At 37.7% G+C, this 18,246-nt stretch overlaps 1 protein-coding gene across 1 annotated transcript; it reads left to right on the forward strand.

Moving 5' to 3' along the window:
• Positions 1-241: 241 nt before the first annotated feature.
• LOC139937057 (AN1-type zinc finger protein 6-like) lies at positions 242-13,087 on the forward strand. Its single transcript, XM_071932036.1, has 4 exons — positions 242-381; positions 2,190-2,444; positions 5,966-6,268; positions 6,818-13,087. Exons 2-4 carry the CDS (start codon positions 2,228-2,230, stop codon positions 6,964-6,966), a joined length of 669 nt encoding a protein of 222 aa, XP_071788137.1. The 5' UTR covers positions 242-381; positions 2,190-2,227; the 3' UTR covers positions 6,967-13,087.
• The last annotated feature ends 5,159 nt before the right edge of the window (positions 13,088-18,246 follow it).

Below are 18,246 nucleotides of genomic sequence, written 5' to 3' on the forward strand. Positions count from 1 at the left end.
TACACACGTACACGAGCACCTTCGTGATTTGTGTTGTGTTTTTTAATTGTAAACAAAACCGATATCCGGTGTTTATCTCCGATAGTCTGTACTCAGCTGGTAGAGCAACTCGAACCTGTGCTATTTTGAGAGTTTGTGACCAGACCTAAAGGGAGTCAACAGGGTGACGTCATCAAAGGTTTCCCGAGCCGTGGCACCACAAACCAATCAGCTGCTTTGTATTGTGTCACATGACTGGCAGCGACGGTCATACTGGACATCAGCAGAAACAACGGACCGTAGAAAGCGAAGTCATCGTAATTTTATTTTGTAAATTTTGATTTATTCTGGTGTGTTTTTCTTTGTGATTTTCACATTTCGAGAAGAGTGTACATTTTCGTAGTAAGTATACTGAATGGTTTGTTTGTGTGACTTATAGAACTGTTTTTATAGTGTGTTTTGCTCATGTTTGTAGTCGGATAGTCGCCATTTTTACCGTGATGAAGGCCAATGTACTTGTTATGCATTGGCATTTCCCTGTGTACGGTGACGGTGTGCTACATAACCGTGCCATCTTCAACGCGTACACAACAAATCAAAGTTTTGTTTCATTCAATATTACAGTTTTATTTTCACAAAATAGCATCTGGACTTATCAAGTAGTTATTCATCTTTTTCCCATTGATATTAGTTTTACATTATTTTTGTGGAATTTAAGTTTGAAAGTTAATTTTTCGGGACAATTTCCTTGCTGTTATTCGACATGGTTACTGACCTCTATTTTTTTTGTTTTTAAAAATGATTCATTGTTCATCACCTATCGGTGACTGACTGGTCGTGCTGTTTGTGTATTCTAACAAGAAGTGTTCTACTAGGATTTGAATGACTGTACATTGCCAACGGCCACAGAATAATATATGAATATCAGTTGGTTTTAAAAGTGTATCCAACATGCCAAGTTCAACCTAAATAAAAAATAAAAGGAATATTAAATTAAATACCTTAACCTAAAACTAAAAGTAACCTGTTTATGGATGTGGTTAAACTGACTTTATAAACGATTTGGGTACTTTTTGTAACACAAAACAAATTGTCCACAGTTAAACATTAAACTTACTCAGTTTGAAGATTGGTAGAAATCTTCCCTTAAACTATTAGGCTACTTGCTGGTGCTATATGTTTTTGAGAAATGAGTAAAATAAGCCACAACAAATTTTTTTCTTCTCAGTGAGTAAACAAAATTATTTTAGCTTGTACAATACAAATATATGAATCAGTTATGGTAAAATACAGCTATGGTAAAATACCATAACTTGTTAATATGTTTTTACATGCTAAAAATTGAGACTAAACATGTGGAAATCAGTCGTCCATTTATTTGAAAAATAAGATTTTCGCATTGATTAAATTGCTGTGATACATTTTACTACTGTCTTAAATCTCACTGACTTCTTAAAAATTCTACCAAGGAATTTTTACACAGCTAAACTGGAACGCTATTTGGATCTGTAGGTGACTGACGACGAATCATTGACTTTAATTTTGAGCCCTTAGCTCTGTTGCATGCACTGCAATGCAGAAGTCAATCTGGGACAGGCAACATTTGGCTTCGAGGTATTTGGTGTCAGCTGAATAAGTTCACATGCTGTTGGTTTTTCCATCGAGCATGTGAGATGCCCTTGATGGTGTCATGATACAGTTGCAGCATACTTTCTCCAGTCCAACTAGGAAGCTGTGATTATGAAGATCGAACCTACACAACTGTAATGAACTTGTCAGTCTTCAATTTTGTTGGAGTTGTGGTCAAGTACACAGGACTCAAACTCTAGTGTTTCTGATCAGCGGAGTGTGGGTTCGAGTCCCGGACATTGTGCAAGAGACTAAAGTAACTGTTTTTGCTTTGTCCTTCGGATAGGAAGAAAGACGTTAGTTTCGTGTGTAGTGGTATTACGTATGCCATAAATGAACCCAGTTACACTGATCGCCAAGAGAAGGGGTGTGCCCCAGTGTTTCTGGCATTGGCACTGGCAGTTACAAAAATGAATCCCACAATTCTAAAACGTTTTTAAAAATGTGTCTCAGAGAAAGTAGTCTTGTGTTACATGTGTTCGATGAAAAAAGAAATGTCAAGGTAACTTTTGCTGTCGTGATGCGATGCATTTTCAGAGGTCTAAACTCAAATTGCTCACTTTTTTTTCTTCCTACTCCAGGTGCTGTGATTAGGTTGTTAACATTACAGCAAGTCAAGATGGACAGTAGCAAAGGGAGTGACGAGGTCTCGCCCAACCAATGTAGGAACGGCTGCGGGTTCTATGGTAGTGCTGCTACCGAGGGAATGTGTTCAAAATGTTTTAAAGATCATCAGAGAAAGAAGCAGAATTCACCCGTGCAACCACTAGCTCATGCGTCACATCAAAGTACCAGCTTATCATTTCAAGGTTTTCACGGCAAGGAAAATGACAAAGGTACGGCTTTTAGTACTAGACTTTTTAAACTGAGTTTTAGGCTTAATATCCATAGTGTGTGGTCACAAATACTATAGAATAGTTGGGCGATATGTTAAGAGTACGCGGTTATAATAGTTTGCATGAAATGTAACCGAAAGAGATTGAGATTAGACTCCATAATGTGTGTTCCAACCCCTGGAAATTTGAGTTTGGTGTTTCCCCACTCGCCTACAGATGATGTATGGAACATGGAGGAGAGAGCAAGACTCTAAAGCTCTTTTTAGAAACATCACATTCTGCTTGGTTTCCTCTTCAGGACCCATTAGTTATTCTGAAAATGTGTGGTTTTGGTATGGACAGGGAGAGCCAGAACCAAAGTCATAGTCTTGGATTTTTGTGGAAGTGTTGCAACGAGGCAACTTAGACTGGTCCCCTGTCCCTATCAGCAAGGAAAGATGTCAGATGTTCAGGCTAGCGTTCGCGAACGTACATGTACTTCTGAAAAACTGAAAAAGTGAAGCTTCACCTACATGTATGTATGAAGATAATTCAAAGGGTGAAGCTTTGACTAACAGTACACATTTGCTGATAGAGTGAAGTGGTTGTGAAATCCTGACCCTATATGTAATTGGCTCAGGTGGAGAAAGGTGATGACGTAAGGAGGTTGGGTTCTGGCTTCAAACTAACGCCTGCATAAACTAGCCAGCCAGATCACTGGGAGTGAATGTTGACAGGTCCTCAGGTGTTCATAACTGGCATCTGACTGGTGGACCACTGGTATAGGGAGAATGAACTGGTTATCGTTATGATCAGTTGTCATACTGGCCCTTTTCAAGCTTGGGGCTTTGATTCAGCTTCAGGCTCCGTTCTCTCAACTGAAGCCCTTAGCACGTACGCAAAGCGTGCACTTGTCAAAACAACCGCAGGGACCAAGCTAGCCTGAGCCGAATCTGGAGCCAAAGCCAAGGTTTCGAAAAGGGCCTTAGTGAACTTGACCCAATTTCATGAGCTGCTTTTCATAAGCACAAAGAGTGGGTGTTACTCGTCAACAAAATGTGGCTAACAGAAAAAAGGTTGCCAGCCAAACTGCCATGTCACATGTTCACTTTGTGACTGTGACTGGTATTCCTGCTCGTTTCGGCTAAGCACACATTTTTCAAGCAACATTTTCTGCTCCATAAGCAGCTCTTTGATATTGGGCCCCGGTTCCTAAGTGGTAGTGTTATTCATCTACAAATAATCACAGTGTGTTTCACACAAACATTGTATGACATTTTGGAAATGTTCCAAAGATGTGATGTGCGTGTTACATTGAATCTGTTCAACAGATTGGCAAAATGGCAGCTAAAAAAATCCACACACAAACATTTCTCTACAAGCCAGACTACAATGAAATGAGTGACTCCTTTTTACTCTGCAGAATAATCATCGGTAGACGTTGTTTAAAACCATGGCATGGGCTTTGAGTCCAGCTTACATAGGCTCAGTTCGCCTGATAGAAGCCATGATTCTAAAGCATGACGCCTGATAGAAGCCACAGTTCTAAAGCATACTTCCAAAACAAATAACAACAGCCTTTAGAAGGTATAGCCCAAGTCAAAACCATGGTTCAAAACCATAGTTTTGAAACAGTTCACAGCACAAATAACTGAACTTCACTGGAGTCAACTAATTTTACATTTACATCGGTGGTACAGTTGGTTGTTAAAGAATGCAAGACCCACCGAATTTTCTTCCAAAACCGTTGTTCGTTCAGTCAAGATTACACCATATTTTTCACACACTATGATGTATGAGTTTTCCTGTGTCTAAAAATAAAATTTCCATAAATTCACTGTTTACACTTTCTCCCTGATTGTAAGGATGCAAATGTTGGCAGGTTATGAGTGTATGGGTACACAAATAGCTTGAATTTAAAGGCTTTGTAAGCCTATGACCTGATTGCAAGATGCAAATGTTGGCAGCTCTCCCTATGAGTGTACACATACATGTATATGTTCACATGTACACAAATAGCCTGAATTAAAAGAGTTCGTATGACACCCTCGCTTAATCCACAAAAAGTACAATGCATTGTAACCATATTAGTTCAGGGTCACATTTTGTTGGTTTGGATCATTGAATCAACCTTCAAGGCATGGTTGTCCATGTGTTATGGTAAACAGGATGACCTTTGAATTGTATGACATGTGTGTGACGTATTCGTTTTCAATTACACATGTATGTAAATTATGCTGAACTGGATGTATACAAATGAATATGTACATGTACAACATTTTGTAAGGATGGAGTGTAGTTTACACATGTGTGCACGCTACACAGCTGGTGTGTACACGTGTGACTGACCATGTACCAATGGTGAATACACTAGATACATGTACATACAATACAATGTATAACAATTTGCTGGTATTATGCAGATGTTAGAAAATTGTAAAGCAATGACCAAAATAAATGCAAATTAATGTACAATGTGTATACATGTAGTGTTAGCCAGAGGGGTGTCTGTGGGTCTTTTGGACACCCTGTTGTACGGTGTACATGTACATTGTCATGTTATGCAATGTAAATTTATGTAACTTTGTATTGTACTGTAAGTGAATACAGTTTGGATACCCAGTTTTAAAATTCTTGGCAAATTTGGACACTACAACCTTGTTACATATACGTACGTACCCTGTATGTTAAATGAATATCTTGAATATCAGTCCATAACAATAATGATTTATATGACAACACAAGTTTGTGTGTAGAATGTATTTGGGTCATGCACAATGCCAACATGGTCAGACCAATGGGTCAGACAAAGCACATGGTTTACATGTTGTGTATGTTTGCTAGAGTGCTTACATACATACAAACTATGTTGGCAGCTGATCAGGACGAACAAAGAATATTGAACCATTTTAAAAACCAATATGGAAATCTGTGTTGTTGGTCAGTGTTCACTCCAATCCACAGTGGGAACATGTGCACGGTTGATGTTACATGTACAAGTACGTATTTCATGCCCTAGTTGCAGTTAATGCTAATAGAGTGGTAGTGTTAACAATGGATACAGAACAAACAATGTGTAGTAAATTTCTGAACTTATGCTGGTATCATGAGAGCTAAACTTATTTCAATTAAACGATGTTCAGAGCTTTGTTGGCTTTAAAAAAAATGTACTTATCGTCAGCAAGGTCCTTTGGATTTTGTAAGGATTTAATAAAGTTGCTTGAGAAATTGTATGTTTTGGAGCTCCTCGTGAATGTAGTTTATTGTTTTGTTTTGGTTTTAAAAGAGTGGTCTCCAAAAAGAAAGAATTTAGTTTCTAAAAATGTGGATTTTGATATATATTTGTTGATTTTACACACATTTTTGACTTAATCCTTTTGATCTGTACGTATTTTAAACTGCAACTGGCGACCTTATTGTATAGCACTGAGTTGGAGATATGGATTTGAAAGATTTGTTTTCAAGATGTCTGTTTTTTTGCTTTTCATTTTCATTTTTCGTCAAGTTTTCAATATTTGCAATCTTTATTTGTCTTTGAACAGCCTCATCTAGCCTCATCCGCACCAGCAACACAGACACTAGCTCTCTACTATCCACCTCCTCAATTACAAACACAGCAACAACGGCCCTCAGCAATCCAGCCAGTAATGCCAACGAGAGAGTGCAAGGAGCGCCGGAGGTAGAGGGCGCCACAGCAAAGAGTACCGTGGACGAGATCGAGCTGCCATCATGTCCGTCGCCGAGCACTAGCTCCTCAGATTCCCCGGATGGGTCTGACAGCCCGGACAAGGGCAAAAAGAAAAAGAATAGATGTGTGACTTGCCGCAAGAAAGTTGGACTCACAGGTAAGACAAGATCAAGATCAACTCTTGAAGATGATCAAAACATACTGATCGAAACTTTGAGTTATCAACCACTGATTCTCCTCAGAACAAACACTGCCCAACAAATTACATTCACACATGTTGCTACTGCAAGCCTCAATGACTATACTCCCACCATTCAAAGTTACAAATCCTACTTAGATCAACAGAGGTGTCAAACAGCAATTTCATTACTCGGGTTTTTGGGGGACTGATTGCAGGATATTCTTGAGCACTCGGAAGTCAAGCCTTAACCAAAGAAAGAAAGAGAAATCATGCAGCTTTAATTTGACCTCTTTAAGTGAAGTGAAGTTGGTCAAACCTTGGCATTTTGGCTCGAGCTGCTTGTGACCGCCATGATCTCTGAAGGGTTTGAGAAGTTGCAGTGCTTTTCAAGAACAAAGTTTTTAAGCTTTACAAGTAGCTCTCATCAAAGTCCAAGATCATCTGGGGGTATTTCTGTAAGATGTACTCAATTTTATGATTGTAAAGATTGACACGTTTTTCTTTGTTTGGTCTTTCTGTTGTCAGGTTTTGAATGTCGGTGTGGAGGCCTCTTTTGCAGTATACATCGCTACTCCGACAAGCACGATTGTAAATTTGATTACCGGTTGCACGGCCAAGAGGAAATAAGGAAAAACAATCCCGTCATCGTCGGCGAGAAAATCCAAAAACTGTAATCTTTGCAGATATATGTATATTATAGATAATACAATATATCCCTTCGACTGTGGACTTTACACAGTGTTTTTGATAGATCAAAAATTGTACGTCTCTCCAAAAGGGACTCCCAGCACCCTTTTATCAGAGAGAAATTTCCTCCTTGTTGTCATTTTTTTATCGTCATTGTTGTGGTTTTTTCATCAGCTCAATCGTCATCTGTAGATCAATTAAATCTCATAAACAGACTCAGCATTTAAAGCCAGCCGAGGGGTTTCAACATGTCTGCGATGTCGTTGAGTTGAGAAGCAGATTAGAGAAAAAGAGTAGGTTTTTAGATTTTCTTTTTTCTGTTGGCAGAGAAGCAAATACCATGGTTTGGTCTTAGATGTTGTAAACTTGTCTGTTTGTGCAATGCTTGGACAATAACCTTTAAGCTGTGAGTCAGTAGTGATGGACAGTCTGCCTTTCGGTAGCGTTACCACAGATCAGACCAAGGTGTTGTTCCATGTGAAAGAGATTTTCACGAGAAGTCTCAGGACATGGGGAGATTATTGAAACAGTACAGTGGTTTATGATTAAGACCAGGCATGACTGCGCTCAGAACCACACTCCATAAACTAAAAGCACAAAACCTAGTTGAGCAAAGAAAAACTTGTTTACACAGTCCACGTATTTCAATTTCAAAGTTTGGTTTATGCTCTTGCTGAAATCAATAGTGATTGTGTCAACAAAAATAACATGGTAATTAAACATGGTAATACTGGGTAATGTAAGCAGCAAAAAAATCATGAGAAGAAAACAACAACGCCCAGTCAATAGTACCAGTTTAGATAGATTGAAAATTAAACTTGAAATATCAGTCAATCATTTCTTTAGCGGAGGACACCAGAAACCACAGGTTTTGGACAACCTTTCCAATTTTTTTTTTCTTTCTGAAAATGTTATAATTGAGACAAAATGCATTTTTCCTTAATATATTTAAAAACTATGTGTCTGTTATGCTTGTTATATGTCGGTTTGTAGCTTATTAACACTATTTACTACATCTTTTTTTTTTTTAATCGTTTTCTTTCGCTAAAATCTGTCATCACCACAAGTTGTGTTGGTTTTGATCTTTACAAGTATTTGATTCTGTCAAACAAAATTGATGTCAAAACATTAATTGCCCAAGCATTGTCCACCCATTTAAGTGAAGTTAATGTAACAACTAACCGTGTAATGTTATTTCAAGGTAAATGCAAGTATTTTCTTGATGCATTGTTTGTTTGTTACAAATGGGGAGGGGAAAAGTCTGAACATGGACAAATTTATCTATGCTCTGTTTAAAGCAGGAGCATTGTCAATGGGGGATGTTTGGTACTCGCCAATCGTGTATACCTACGTACGTGAAAATAAATTGACCACGGTTAAGAACCTTATCTCTTCCAACAGTGGCCTAGACTCCATTGCAAATTGAGCAAATCTAGCGGCTTCTCCTGGTTACCACTCTCATTAAAGCACCATGGGTTATAGCTCTACTCTCTACATCAGTAGGCTTATGTGTGTGTGCCTCAAAATGTCACAGATATTGGGGTGTGGGGTTGGTTGTCTTGAGAAACACACTGATATAGTAGGAGAGTTGGATTTTGTTGGTGGTTATGCATTGTATGTAGAGGAAAGCAGAAATGACAATGTTCTATCCATTATCACAATTTCTACAAACCATTAAAAGACAAAACTGAGAAGCATCACCATTTATGTAAGTGTTGGTTTGATGGCCAACACTGAACTGTCCTGCCACGTAACTGATGTCACCGTTATGTACAATTCTTCACATTAGAAAACATTACTCTGCGTTACTTTGTGCCCATTCTTGGATTCTGTTTTTTTTTCTCTTTGGTAAGCAGTGTGCACTGGTCAAACATTCAAGCGGCACTTCTAAAAACCTAACTGTATCCTCATTGAACCAGCTAACTGAAGTAGCAACATTTCTATTTTGACATCTTGAGGCTCGCAAATAATGCTAGTGACTTGCGTTTAGCAGTTACCTGCCCGATGTACCTTTGACCTAACCTGCCACGACAATACTGTGTATTACTCTCATTTCCTACAGTATCGGAACAGTCTGGTAGTTATTTGCATCATTGCTGCATCATGTTTCTACTAGCCAATCAAATCTTTTGATTTGTAAGACCAGTGCCTGTGTCTATCTTTACGGATAAAGACGGGGGACCAGTCTATATTTCTGGATGCCAACTTTGATAATCACTGTAAAGCATATTGACCATAAACGTCAATATCAGATGTGTAAAAAAAAGATAGTAATAATAACAAATAAGCAAGATGTTTTACAATTCTTTAAAAAAAAAATACAGCCCCTTCCTCCTTTTGGGGGCCATTTTCATAGAGATGCTAAGCTCACAATTGTTGCTAAGCTCAACAAACAAATTGCTCAGCGGTTACCAGCCACATTGCCACGTCGTTTATTTTATGTGTGATTGGTTGCCCCAAACCACTTTTTTTTTGCCAAGCAAATAATTTTTGTTTTTTTAAGTTATATGTTTACTGCTTAGCAACTCCATGGAATTGGGTCCCGGGTGGATATTAACCTATTAGGCAGTACTCTAGATGTGTATTATACTATTTCCTATTTGAAAATTTTTAATTTTAACAATCACTTTGACTGCATGCAATTGTGGTATTTAAAGGAACAGAGTTCAATTTACATAAAAAAGTTTAACAGTGGTATATTATGCTAGTCTAGAATCATGCAAATTATACAAATTTATTAATACGTCTAGCTAAATGGTTTTACTTTTTTCTTCTTTTTACCTGGTAATAATTAAAGTACATACACAATAATGAAAGGATGGGAAACACTTTAAGAGTATGTTAGTTTTTCGGTCATTCATCCATATTCTAAACTGCTCTCATATTTAAGATGTCTGATTAAAATTTGATGTAAAATAGCCACACAATGGATCTGGGCGCAATTTCATGGTTACTAGTGAGCTCTCAATTTATAAGCTTCCAGGCATCAGTTCATGTACTATGCAGTATTTTTTAATCCAGCTTTGAGCAGCAAACTCCCTCCTCAGACCATTATACATACGTTTGTGCAAGCCTCTTAATCACTTTGGTTCATATTATAGCCATAAATTTAGACCTCATCTGAATTTCTAAAACATATTTGATTTGTTTCTGTACTACACTACAGTAAGCTGCAAACTCCGCGCACATGTAACGCAAGTTTACAATAACCCATAATGTAGTGTATAAATGCACTTAGATGTTCATCCACTGACTCAAAAAAGGTATTTCATAACTGACTGCATTTTGGCCAGTAAGGAAGTGTGTTAACTGAGCCCAATTTCATGGCTTTGCTTACCGCCGAAATTCTGCGCTTATGGTCGCAATTCGTCGCTTAACTGCAAGCACCGAATTTCTGCCCTAGCTGTGTAAGCGTAGAATGCCTAGTTATGTGGAGTATGCACGTGCACAAGCAAAAATTCCCTGCTAACCTGTGAAAGAGAAAGATGCTTGATGAAAGCACAGAAATCATGGCTTCAGTAAGCGCCGATTCTTTGCCTACGGTTGGCAGAGCCATGAAATTGGGCCCTGGCGGTTAATTGCACCAAAGACAATTACTTTCAAACCCCCCAACACAACTGTGTAAGGCTAAGAATGTGTGCGTCCAAGTTGTGTGTGAGGTTTTAGTTCATGAGATATCGCCTAAAATCTCGGGGCCGAATGGCCATGTTGAGGTGAGGGCTACACTGATTGTGGGTTGTCAACCTATTGTACATGTACTACCACAAGGGGCATGTTGCCACCTACTCCTGGGGCTGTAACGGGGTTACCCCCTTTACAGTCTGTAAGGATGTAGGCTTGGGTATCATCAACTAGGAAGTCTGGCTGGTAGAGCAGAATGCACTACTTTCCCAGTTCTAAATACACAAAGTACACTTTAATCTATACACAATGAACTATGCTTCTCACACAATAGGCATGGATTACTTGGCGGCAACCTTAATCGGAACTTCCATCATTAAATGTTAATCACAATTTTTGAAAAGATGGAAAACTTTCTTTGTAGAAATTCATTTTTGATGTTGAAATATTTCTCATGTTAGATTGGCACTGTATTGGATGGTTTTGTTAATTTATTTATTTATTATTTTTTCTTCAACAATTCAGTTTCTTTTTTACTGCATGAATGAAGATCGAATCTTGGAAAAACAAACTGTTTGATGTGTCGTTCATAGTAGTGTTGATAAAAAAAACCAAAAAATAGTTTCAGTGGAGAAACTACAAATGTAATCAGAGTAAAGAAGTCTTATAGCAAAACAAAATAATAATATTAAAATAAAAAATAACATTGTATGAGTAGCAGTTAAATATTAAAAAAACAAACGTAAGAAAAACTCAATCTCTTAAAATCAGTGTCGGGCCTACCATTTGTAATCTTATTGACGGCCTCCTTACATTCTATGTACACGTGTATGTCTCGATATTTTGTTCTCAACTTACCTAAAAAGCAAGAGCTTCCACGGTTAAAGGGATTATTAAAATGAGTGGATAGTTCATTACATTTGCACAATGCATGGTGTAACACATAGGTTTTTAAAGTATTATTTTACTGTGCTGCAATTGTAAATTTGTTAAAGAGTTTGTGGGCGGAAAGCTGGATGTACATCAGGGAATGAGAACTTTCAGACTTTGAATTCAGACTTTACAGACAAAATAAAATAAATAATTAAATAAGTCAGGCTGTTTGATCTACTTCTCTAGCGCTTCTCCCGAAAGCTCCTTAGAATTTACATCAGGTTGTGTTTTCACGTTTATGTGACCATTAACTGTTCAGGTTGAATGTGCCATTGGTCAATCACTGGCCATTGGCTGTAACAGTTATTTTGTTAAAGGCAGTGGACACTATTGCTCATTACTCATAATTATTAGCATAAAACCTTACTTGGTAACAAGTAATGGGGAGCTTTTTGATAGTATAAAACATTGTGAGAAGCGGCCCCTCTGAAGTAACATGGCAGAAATGAGCAGGATACCAGTCAGAAATTGTACGCGTCTTAGTATTTTGTAGCCATTCTTTGTGCTTAAGCTGCTCTATGACTTTGGGTCCTCGCTGCGGACTGTTTATGTCAGCAGTGACTCGCATCTCACAGTTGATGTTGTTACAAATGCATCACAGTACTACAACCACAGCATAATACACTGGGTAATTTAAACCAAATCACCAAAAAATAAGCAATGTTTTACTTTCTGCTTATAAGGCCTACTGAGTGACCTTAAGCCAAGTTTATATTTCAGATTGTTGTTTAAAAAATGAGTACGTAGAAGTATGATGGTATGATTCTATGAACATAACATGGATCATGGTATGGTATGAACCACGGTTGAATATGACCCCTTTCCTCTGATATTACTACAAGGTTTCCAAGATGTTGTTTGAAAGTAAATTCCTGACAAATATGTTGAGAATTTTGTTTGGGAAGTTGAGTGTGTTCACATTAGACAGGATTTAATTGATGTTATATTTGATGATGATTTTGGCTTTAATGGTACAGAATATATGTTGGAACTAAACAAAATTACAGAAAACCAATTTTCTCAGTTATTTGGAAATAACATGAATCTGGATTCAGTTTGAAACAATACTTTCTATGGCTACATGATCAAAACATTACAGAAAATCTGCACCGAGGCCTATTAAATCAATTTTTGAAAGGTAAATTTTTGTTCCCTTACTTATTTGAGACAGAAAATAATGTCATTTGGCCTGCAGTTGGTTTAAGTTGGGTGGAAGGAGATACTTCTCAAACTCAAGTCAGGAAAGTTTTACCGTAATGATTTAAATTTTTTGAAAGGAATTAGCTTGTATTGTTTGCTTTATTTATTGTTTTCTGTTTGTGTTACTACATGTGTATGTCGCTCTTCAACCCTGTATAACCTATTGTGCATCAAACTTGATGTGATACTTTTTTCCTGTTTTGTTGTTGTTGCCGTTTATAGTTTTTAAACAGCTGTAGTAAATTGTGCATTCATTATGAAAATGGTTTTAATTTTTATTTACTAATGTATGTTCAATGCATCAGGCTATCACATAATATACAAATCTTAATAAATTGATAAATATGATAATAACTCGATATGGTTTTTGTCATAAATTTAATAGAATATAAAGTAATGTGTATTGAATATGCTTAATGACTTTCTGTAAATATTTACGCAACATGTACATCTCATCAATTTTGTGAACTACGAAGTCACTCTGCACAGATTATGTCAGGCTGATGACTTATGCTTGTGAGCTACAGAAAGTACATTGGTTTGGAAATGAAACCAAACAAAATTTAAATAATACAGGCAGTGGAATAACTAAAGAGCCCTCTCCAATATGAAATCTGGACTTTTGAAATTTTAAATTACCAGAGTAAGGTGTTAAATACAGGCTGACGTAGTGTGACAATATCAATGTTGTCAAACCAGTACATTTACAGGCAGACAACATTAGGCTTCACACTCGAACCAATCTTGGTATAACAAATAGTAAATGGCACAAGAGCGCTGAAAAGGGGATTGCTTAACATGAATGCAAGTCGAAACTTCCAGATTTACTTGGTTAAAAGTCCCCCAAGAAAACATTGGTACACCCAGTCACCTGTCCAACAACTTAGTTCTAGAAAACATAGTTACTGGACACTTTTGGTAATTACTCAATTACTCAAAATTTTTATTAGCAAAACAACTTACTTGTTAAAGAGCAAAGGGAAGTTGTTGATGGTGTAAAACATTGTAGAGAAACAACTCCCCTCAAGTAACATAGTTTTTGAGAAAGAGGTAATTTCCCTCTTAAATTTTTGACTCTAAAAAATAAATCAGGCCTGAAGCCTTTCTCAAGTTTGTGTAACAAGGGCCCCTTTTCTTGTTATTTTCTTGTAATTTCACGACTAAGTGTTATTTTATGCATATGTTGAGATATACCAAGTGAGCACACTGGTCTTTTGCAACTACCAAACATGTCCAGTGCTTACTGCAGTACAGGTACTTCCTACAGTCTTATTGCTGTATATAGTGTCCGTCCATCATTAGTTTCACCTCATCGTGAACCCATTCCCACATCCTGAACAAGTAGCACCACCTTAATTACTAATAAATCAACCTGAAAGTCTGTGGATGATCTTCCAGTCATCTCAAATCCGTGAATCAATTTCATAAGACCTCCAGTCAGTGCGGGCAGCCATCGTTTGTCAACCATGAAAGAATGCAACCATGCAGACCAAATACCAACTCAGACACAGTGTGGTACTTGGCCTATAAAGCATCTTAGAATTAAACAAAGATCTTATACAGCACCTTTTGCAATAACGTAACAATGCGCTTTACATTAGTGCCCAGGTCATTGGGCTAATAACATTCCTTTTACTGTCTCAGCTACCTGTGGAGTATACAGCTCTGAGCTGCATTGAAGGCTTTTTCAAAAACAATATCAACCTCTACCCTTGCAGGTACCCAATCATACCCCTGGGTGAAGAGAAGTACAGTAAAGCATCTTGCTCAGGGACTCCAGTGCCAGGACTGGGATTCGAACCCACAACCTATTGGCTTAAAGGAACTTGCAATGCTCAAAACCACTCGGCCATGTCACACAACAGAATAAAGCAGTGCTTGACTTAGTAACTGCGGCTTTGAACACCATGGGAACAAGTGTGTTGGAGCAAGGATGTCCATAGTAACAGCTACTTTGTAGCTTTCAGCCATAGCCGCAGCAGCCATTTTGAACATTGGCTTATTACACACAGAATTATACCCTCAATTTCTCCACAATTATTTCAGATTTCCAAAGAAAGAACATGTTGTGACTTCCCTGGAACCTTTGGATTTCCACATCAACCCCTGGATGTTAAGTTTGTCAAAAGGTGTATCACAGTATATAGACTCTCGTCGTTTAGGGTTGCAGAGACTAACCCCTTTATAAACAGGAAGGTTGCACTAGTAAAAGAGGACAGCAAAAAACAACAATCCAAAAACAAAACGTAGAAATGAGATTCAGTACTTCAAATTTGCTTTTTTATAAGCAGAACCTCTTTGTATCAGTGCTCTTTATAAATTGAGAGTTAGCTTTTTAACCTTTTCTCAACAGAAACACAAGCAAATCTTTCTCAGGTGGCGATGAACGCTGCCAGCATTTTTTGGGCAGAATGACTTATTCTAATGAAGGCCAGGTTCCTACAGCTGGCACCGTTCACTGACTCATCTGTTTGAAGGGAAAAGGGAAATACTTGGAAGAGGGTTCTCTGTCTTCTGTTTGACTCAGATCCTGGCCCAGGTCACGCAAAGTTTTTTAACTTATACTCCAGATGGGGGGAATATAAACATGGTGTGCTGTACCAACAAATTTAACCAAAAGAAGACAATCAGAGCATTCGATGATCAAAACGCTGAGTTGTCAACAACCAGAGCCAACACTACTCAAAAAAGATTTTACACATTTCGCTACCCCAAACTTCACCTAATTATAGCTCCAAGCATGCAAAGTTTCTAATCCTACGAAAGATTGGACTGACTTTTTTAACAATAACTTTAACAAAATCAGTAAGTTCCAGCGTCACAACAATATAGAACCATGAAATTGCTTTTAGCTTAAGAACTGGAAAAACTACAGATCAAACATGGCTACCTTATACTAACATTATCATCATGAAACTTGGTACAAAACATATTGAGTGACAGAACAATCTGGGAATGGCGTACCTATTGGAATACCAGAAAACACCAAAACTTGCATTTGAATGACAAGATAAAGTTATTTCACTACTTGAAAGATATTTGGAAAAAGTAAGGAAAAAACGAACAAATAAACTATAGTTGATGTCTTATCCGTGATTACTCATTATTAGCGACTCTATTCATCACAAGTAAAATCAAAACTTGAGAACTTCAAGGAACCTTAACAGTCCCGCTATGCTTGAACACAACCAAAACGTCACCACATTTCCGCATCCCATTGAGTGACTCAGTGGACCAATAGTCCACCATCTGCGAGTCGCAGGTTTATAATGAAGACAGTACGATGCATACACAGGAGGCAGTCATAACGAACAAGTTACACCCGACAGGAAAGTGGTCAGGATGGGGTAGATGAGTTATATGCACAGTAGCTTCAGGGGATGTTATACACTGACAATGATTGAGGCAGGGAATGCATCCAAGATGTTGGCTGCTAGTGTAAAGGAAGGTGTTGAAGCTCCCAGGGTTGTATCATTGTATTGATAGTTCCTGTATAATGGCGCCATCTGCTGCATGCCAAAAGTTTTCTGCTGCTTCTGGCTGCCAAGCTGGCATACGTTTGTGTGTAAATTAAAGGGAAGATAGGTTATACTGTACCATTGGTTATAATTATTACAAAGATTAACCATACAAGTTTACTTGGGAAGATGTTGATCGAAAACCAATTCTCTTATAAGGAATGTGGTTTTAGAGAGAGCGATTTGAACAAAATTCCATCTGAGAAACTTTTCTGCTTGATAATTTTCTCGTAACCCCGATGGGTCATTTTTCCTGCGTGAAAAACCTGGCACATGGGCCCTGATTCAAGGCTGTTGGCGTACATGTAGTGTGCCCCTGCTGCGGCACGATTCGGCAACAATTGCTGCATGCAGTGCATACACGAACAACAGATACATTATGTACAGTACACTGTACGGTGAGAACAGTGCAAAGTATCTAGTGTGATCGTGTCTTTATACCCTCGTAATGTACACCGTATGGTACATTCAGTGTAAATACGCTGTACACGTACATGTATATACACGCTTTGCGTTTTGTTTCGGTGCGCTGGCGGAATTCAGTGGGGACTCGCACTATGCCGGTTGCGGCCGGCTGGAGCGCATTCATCAAGGCTAGTCTTAATATGGAATTACATCATCATACTTCAAAACAATTGAGACAAGAAAGAACAATTTTCAAAATCCAAAGTCAATTGCCCAATCATCTTATATTTCTGCAGTTGAACATTAAAAGCACAGTCAGGGTAAACAATTTCTCTTGCTACATTATCAACAAAGTTTATTGGCCCCAAATAATCATGCAAAAAGTATAAAAAAATAGGTAAACTACATGTAATATACATTTTTGTTTTACCCATAACACTGCATTACTCAGTACTTTCCCCGAGTTCTGTGAAAACAAATCACAGGCATATTACTGGAGTGGGATTTGAACCCAAGACCTTTGTAACTCTAGAGCAGTGTCATTCCAACTAGACCACCGAGATTGCCCGGTAGCTAGAGGCAGCGTGTACCACAATGATACATCTATAACATTAAATAGGTAAACTGTAATTTCATGTATAGGTAGACTGTACACAAGTTTCCTTTTCCTTCTAAATAAAGTCCTTTAATTCCGACAAACATTCAATAAGGACACTTTCTGCTTCACAATACAATAGGCAAGTTTAAAATATAATACTTTGAAACTTTATATTTTAGTATAAAACTAAGTATAGGTTTTTCCCTTTGAAATGAATATGTCACACTTGTAGCCACAAAAGGATGGGTCGGGTTCTTGAAAATAACAGGTGCATTCTGAGCCATGTTTTGAGCTGTTTGTGATTCTTTTCTCTTGTGACTTTTGTTTTCACTTGATGAAAAAAAGTATATTTATTTTGCCCCTGGTTTCCACTAGCCATTTTAAACTCTCTCAGAGCCTAATTTTTGTTTGCGTTTTGAACCATATGTACATGTACATTATAAATGCCTATCTTTTTTAAGCTTTTTTGAAATTCTGCATGAAAAAAAAGGGATATTGCTGATTTGTGTTGCCTTTATATGTACATGCCAAAGTCAATAGTATTTCTTGAAAATGCCCTCTCGATGGGTTGCACATACTGCTTCTGGAATACATAAAATAAATCGTACATGTTCGATTGTTTTTGGTGTTCAATTGTAATACCTGGCAGGGGTGGGGGGGGGGGGGGTAAAAAACTCTAGGCCCTCTCTCTCCGGTATAAAGTGTAGCTAGCCTGTCTCCCATTTTCACCATTGGTATTGGATCTCTCTAGAGAACCTACATAAAACACACTTTGAGACGATTTCAGGAGAAGAGACTTGTCTCTGGTATAACAATTAATAACATCTATTAAACAATACTGTGATCTTAATGCTTTTAAATATAGTACCCTTGTAAATCGTACAATAACTGATTTATGCAGTACATATTTTGGTGTCCTTCAGGCCAATCTTACATTAAAAAAAATGATAGAATTCAATCACCTCTCATGCAAATTGATAAATGGCTTATAG

The sequence above is a fragment of the Asterias amurensis genome, chromosome 5 (genome assembly GCF_032118995.1).
Source record: "Asterias amurensis chromosome 5, ASM3211899v1".
Taxonomy (NCBI): Eukaryota; Metazoa; Echinodermata; class Asteroidea; order Forcipulatida; family Asteriidae; genus Asterias; species Asterias amurensis.

What these genes read in the sequence shown, in the direction of transcription:
- LOC139937057 (XM_071932036.1), top strand. Translation starts at nt 2,228, where the DNA reads ATGGACAGTAGCAAAGGGAGTGACGAGGTCTCGCCCAACCAATGTAGG. An exon ending in CGGCAAGGAAAATGACAAAG is followed by an intron (nt 2,445 to 5,965) that starts GTACGGCTTTTA and finishes GTCTTTGAACAG; the next exon opens with CCTCATCTAGCCTCATCCGC. An exon ending in CAAGAAAGTTGGACTCACAG is followed by an intron (nt 6,269 to 6,817) that starts GTAAGACAAGAT and finishes TTCTGTTGTCAG; the next exon opens with GTTTTGAATGTCGGTGTGGA.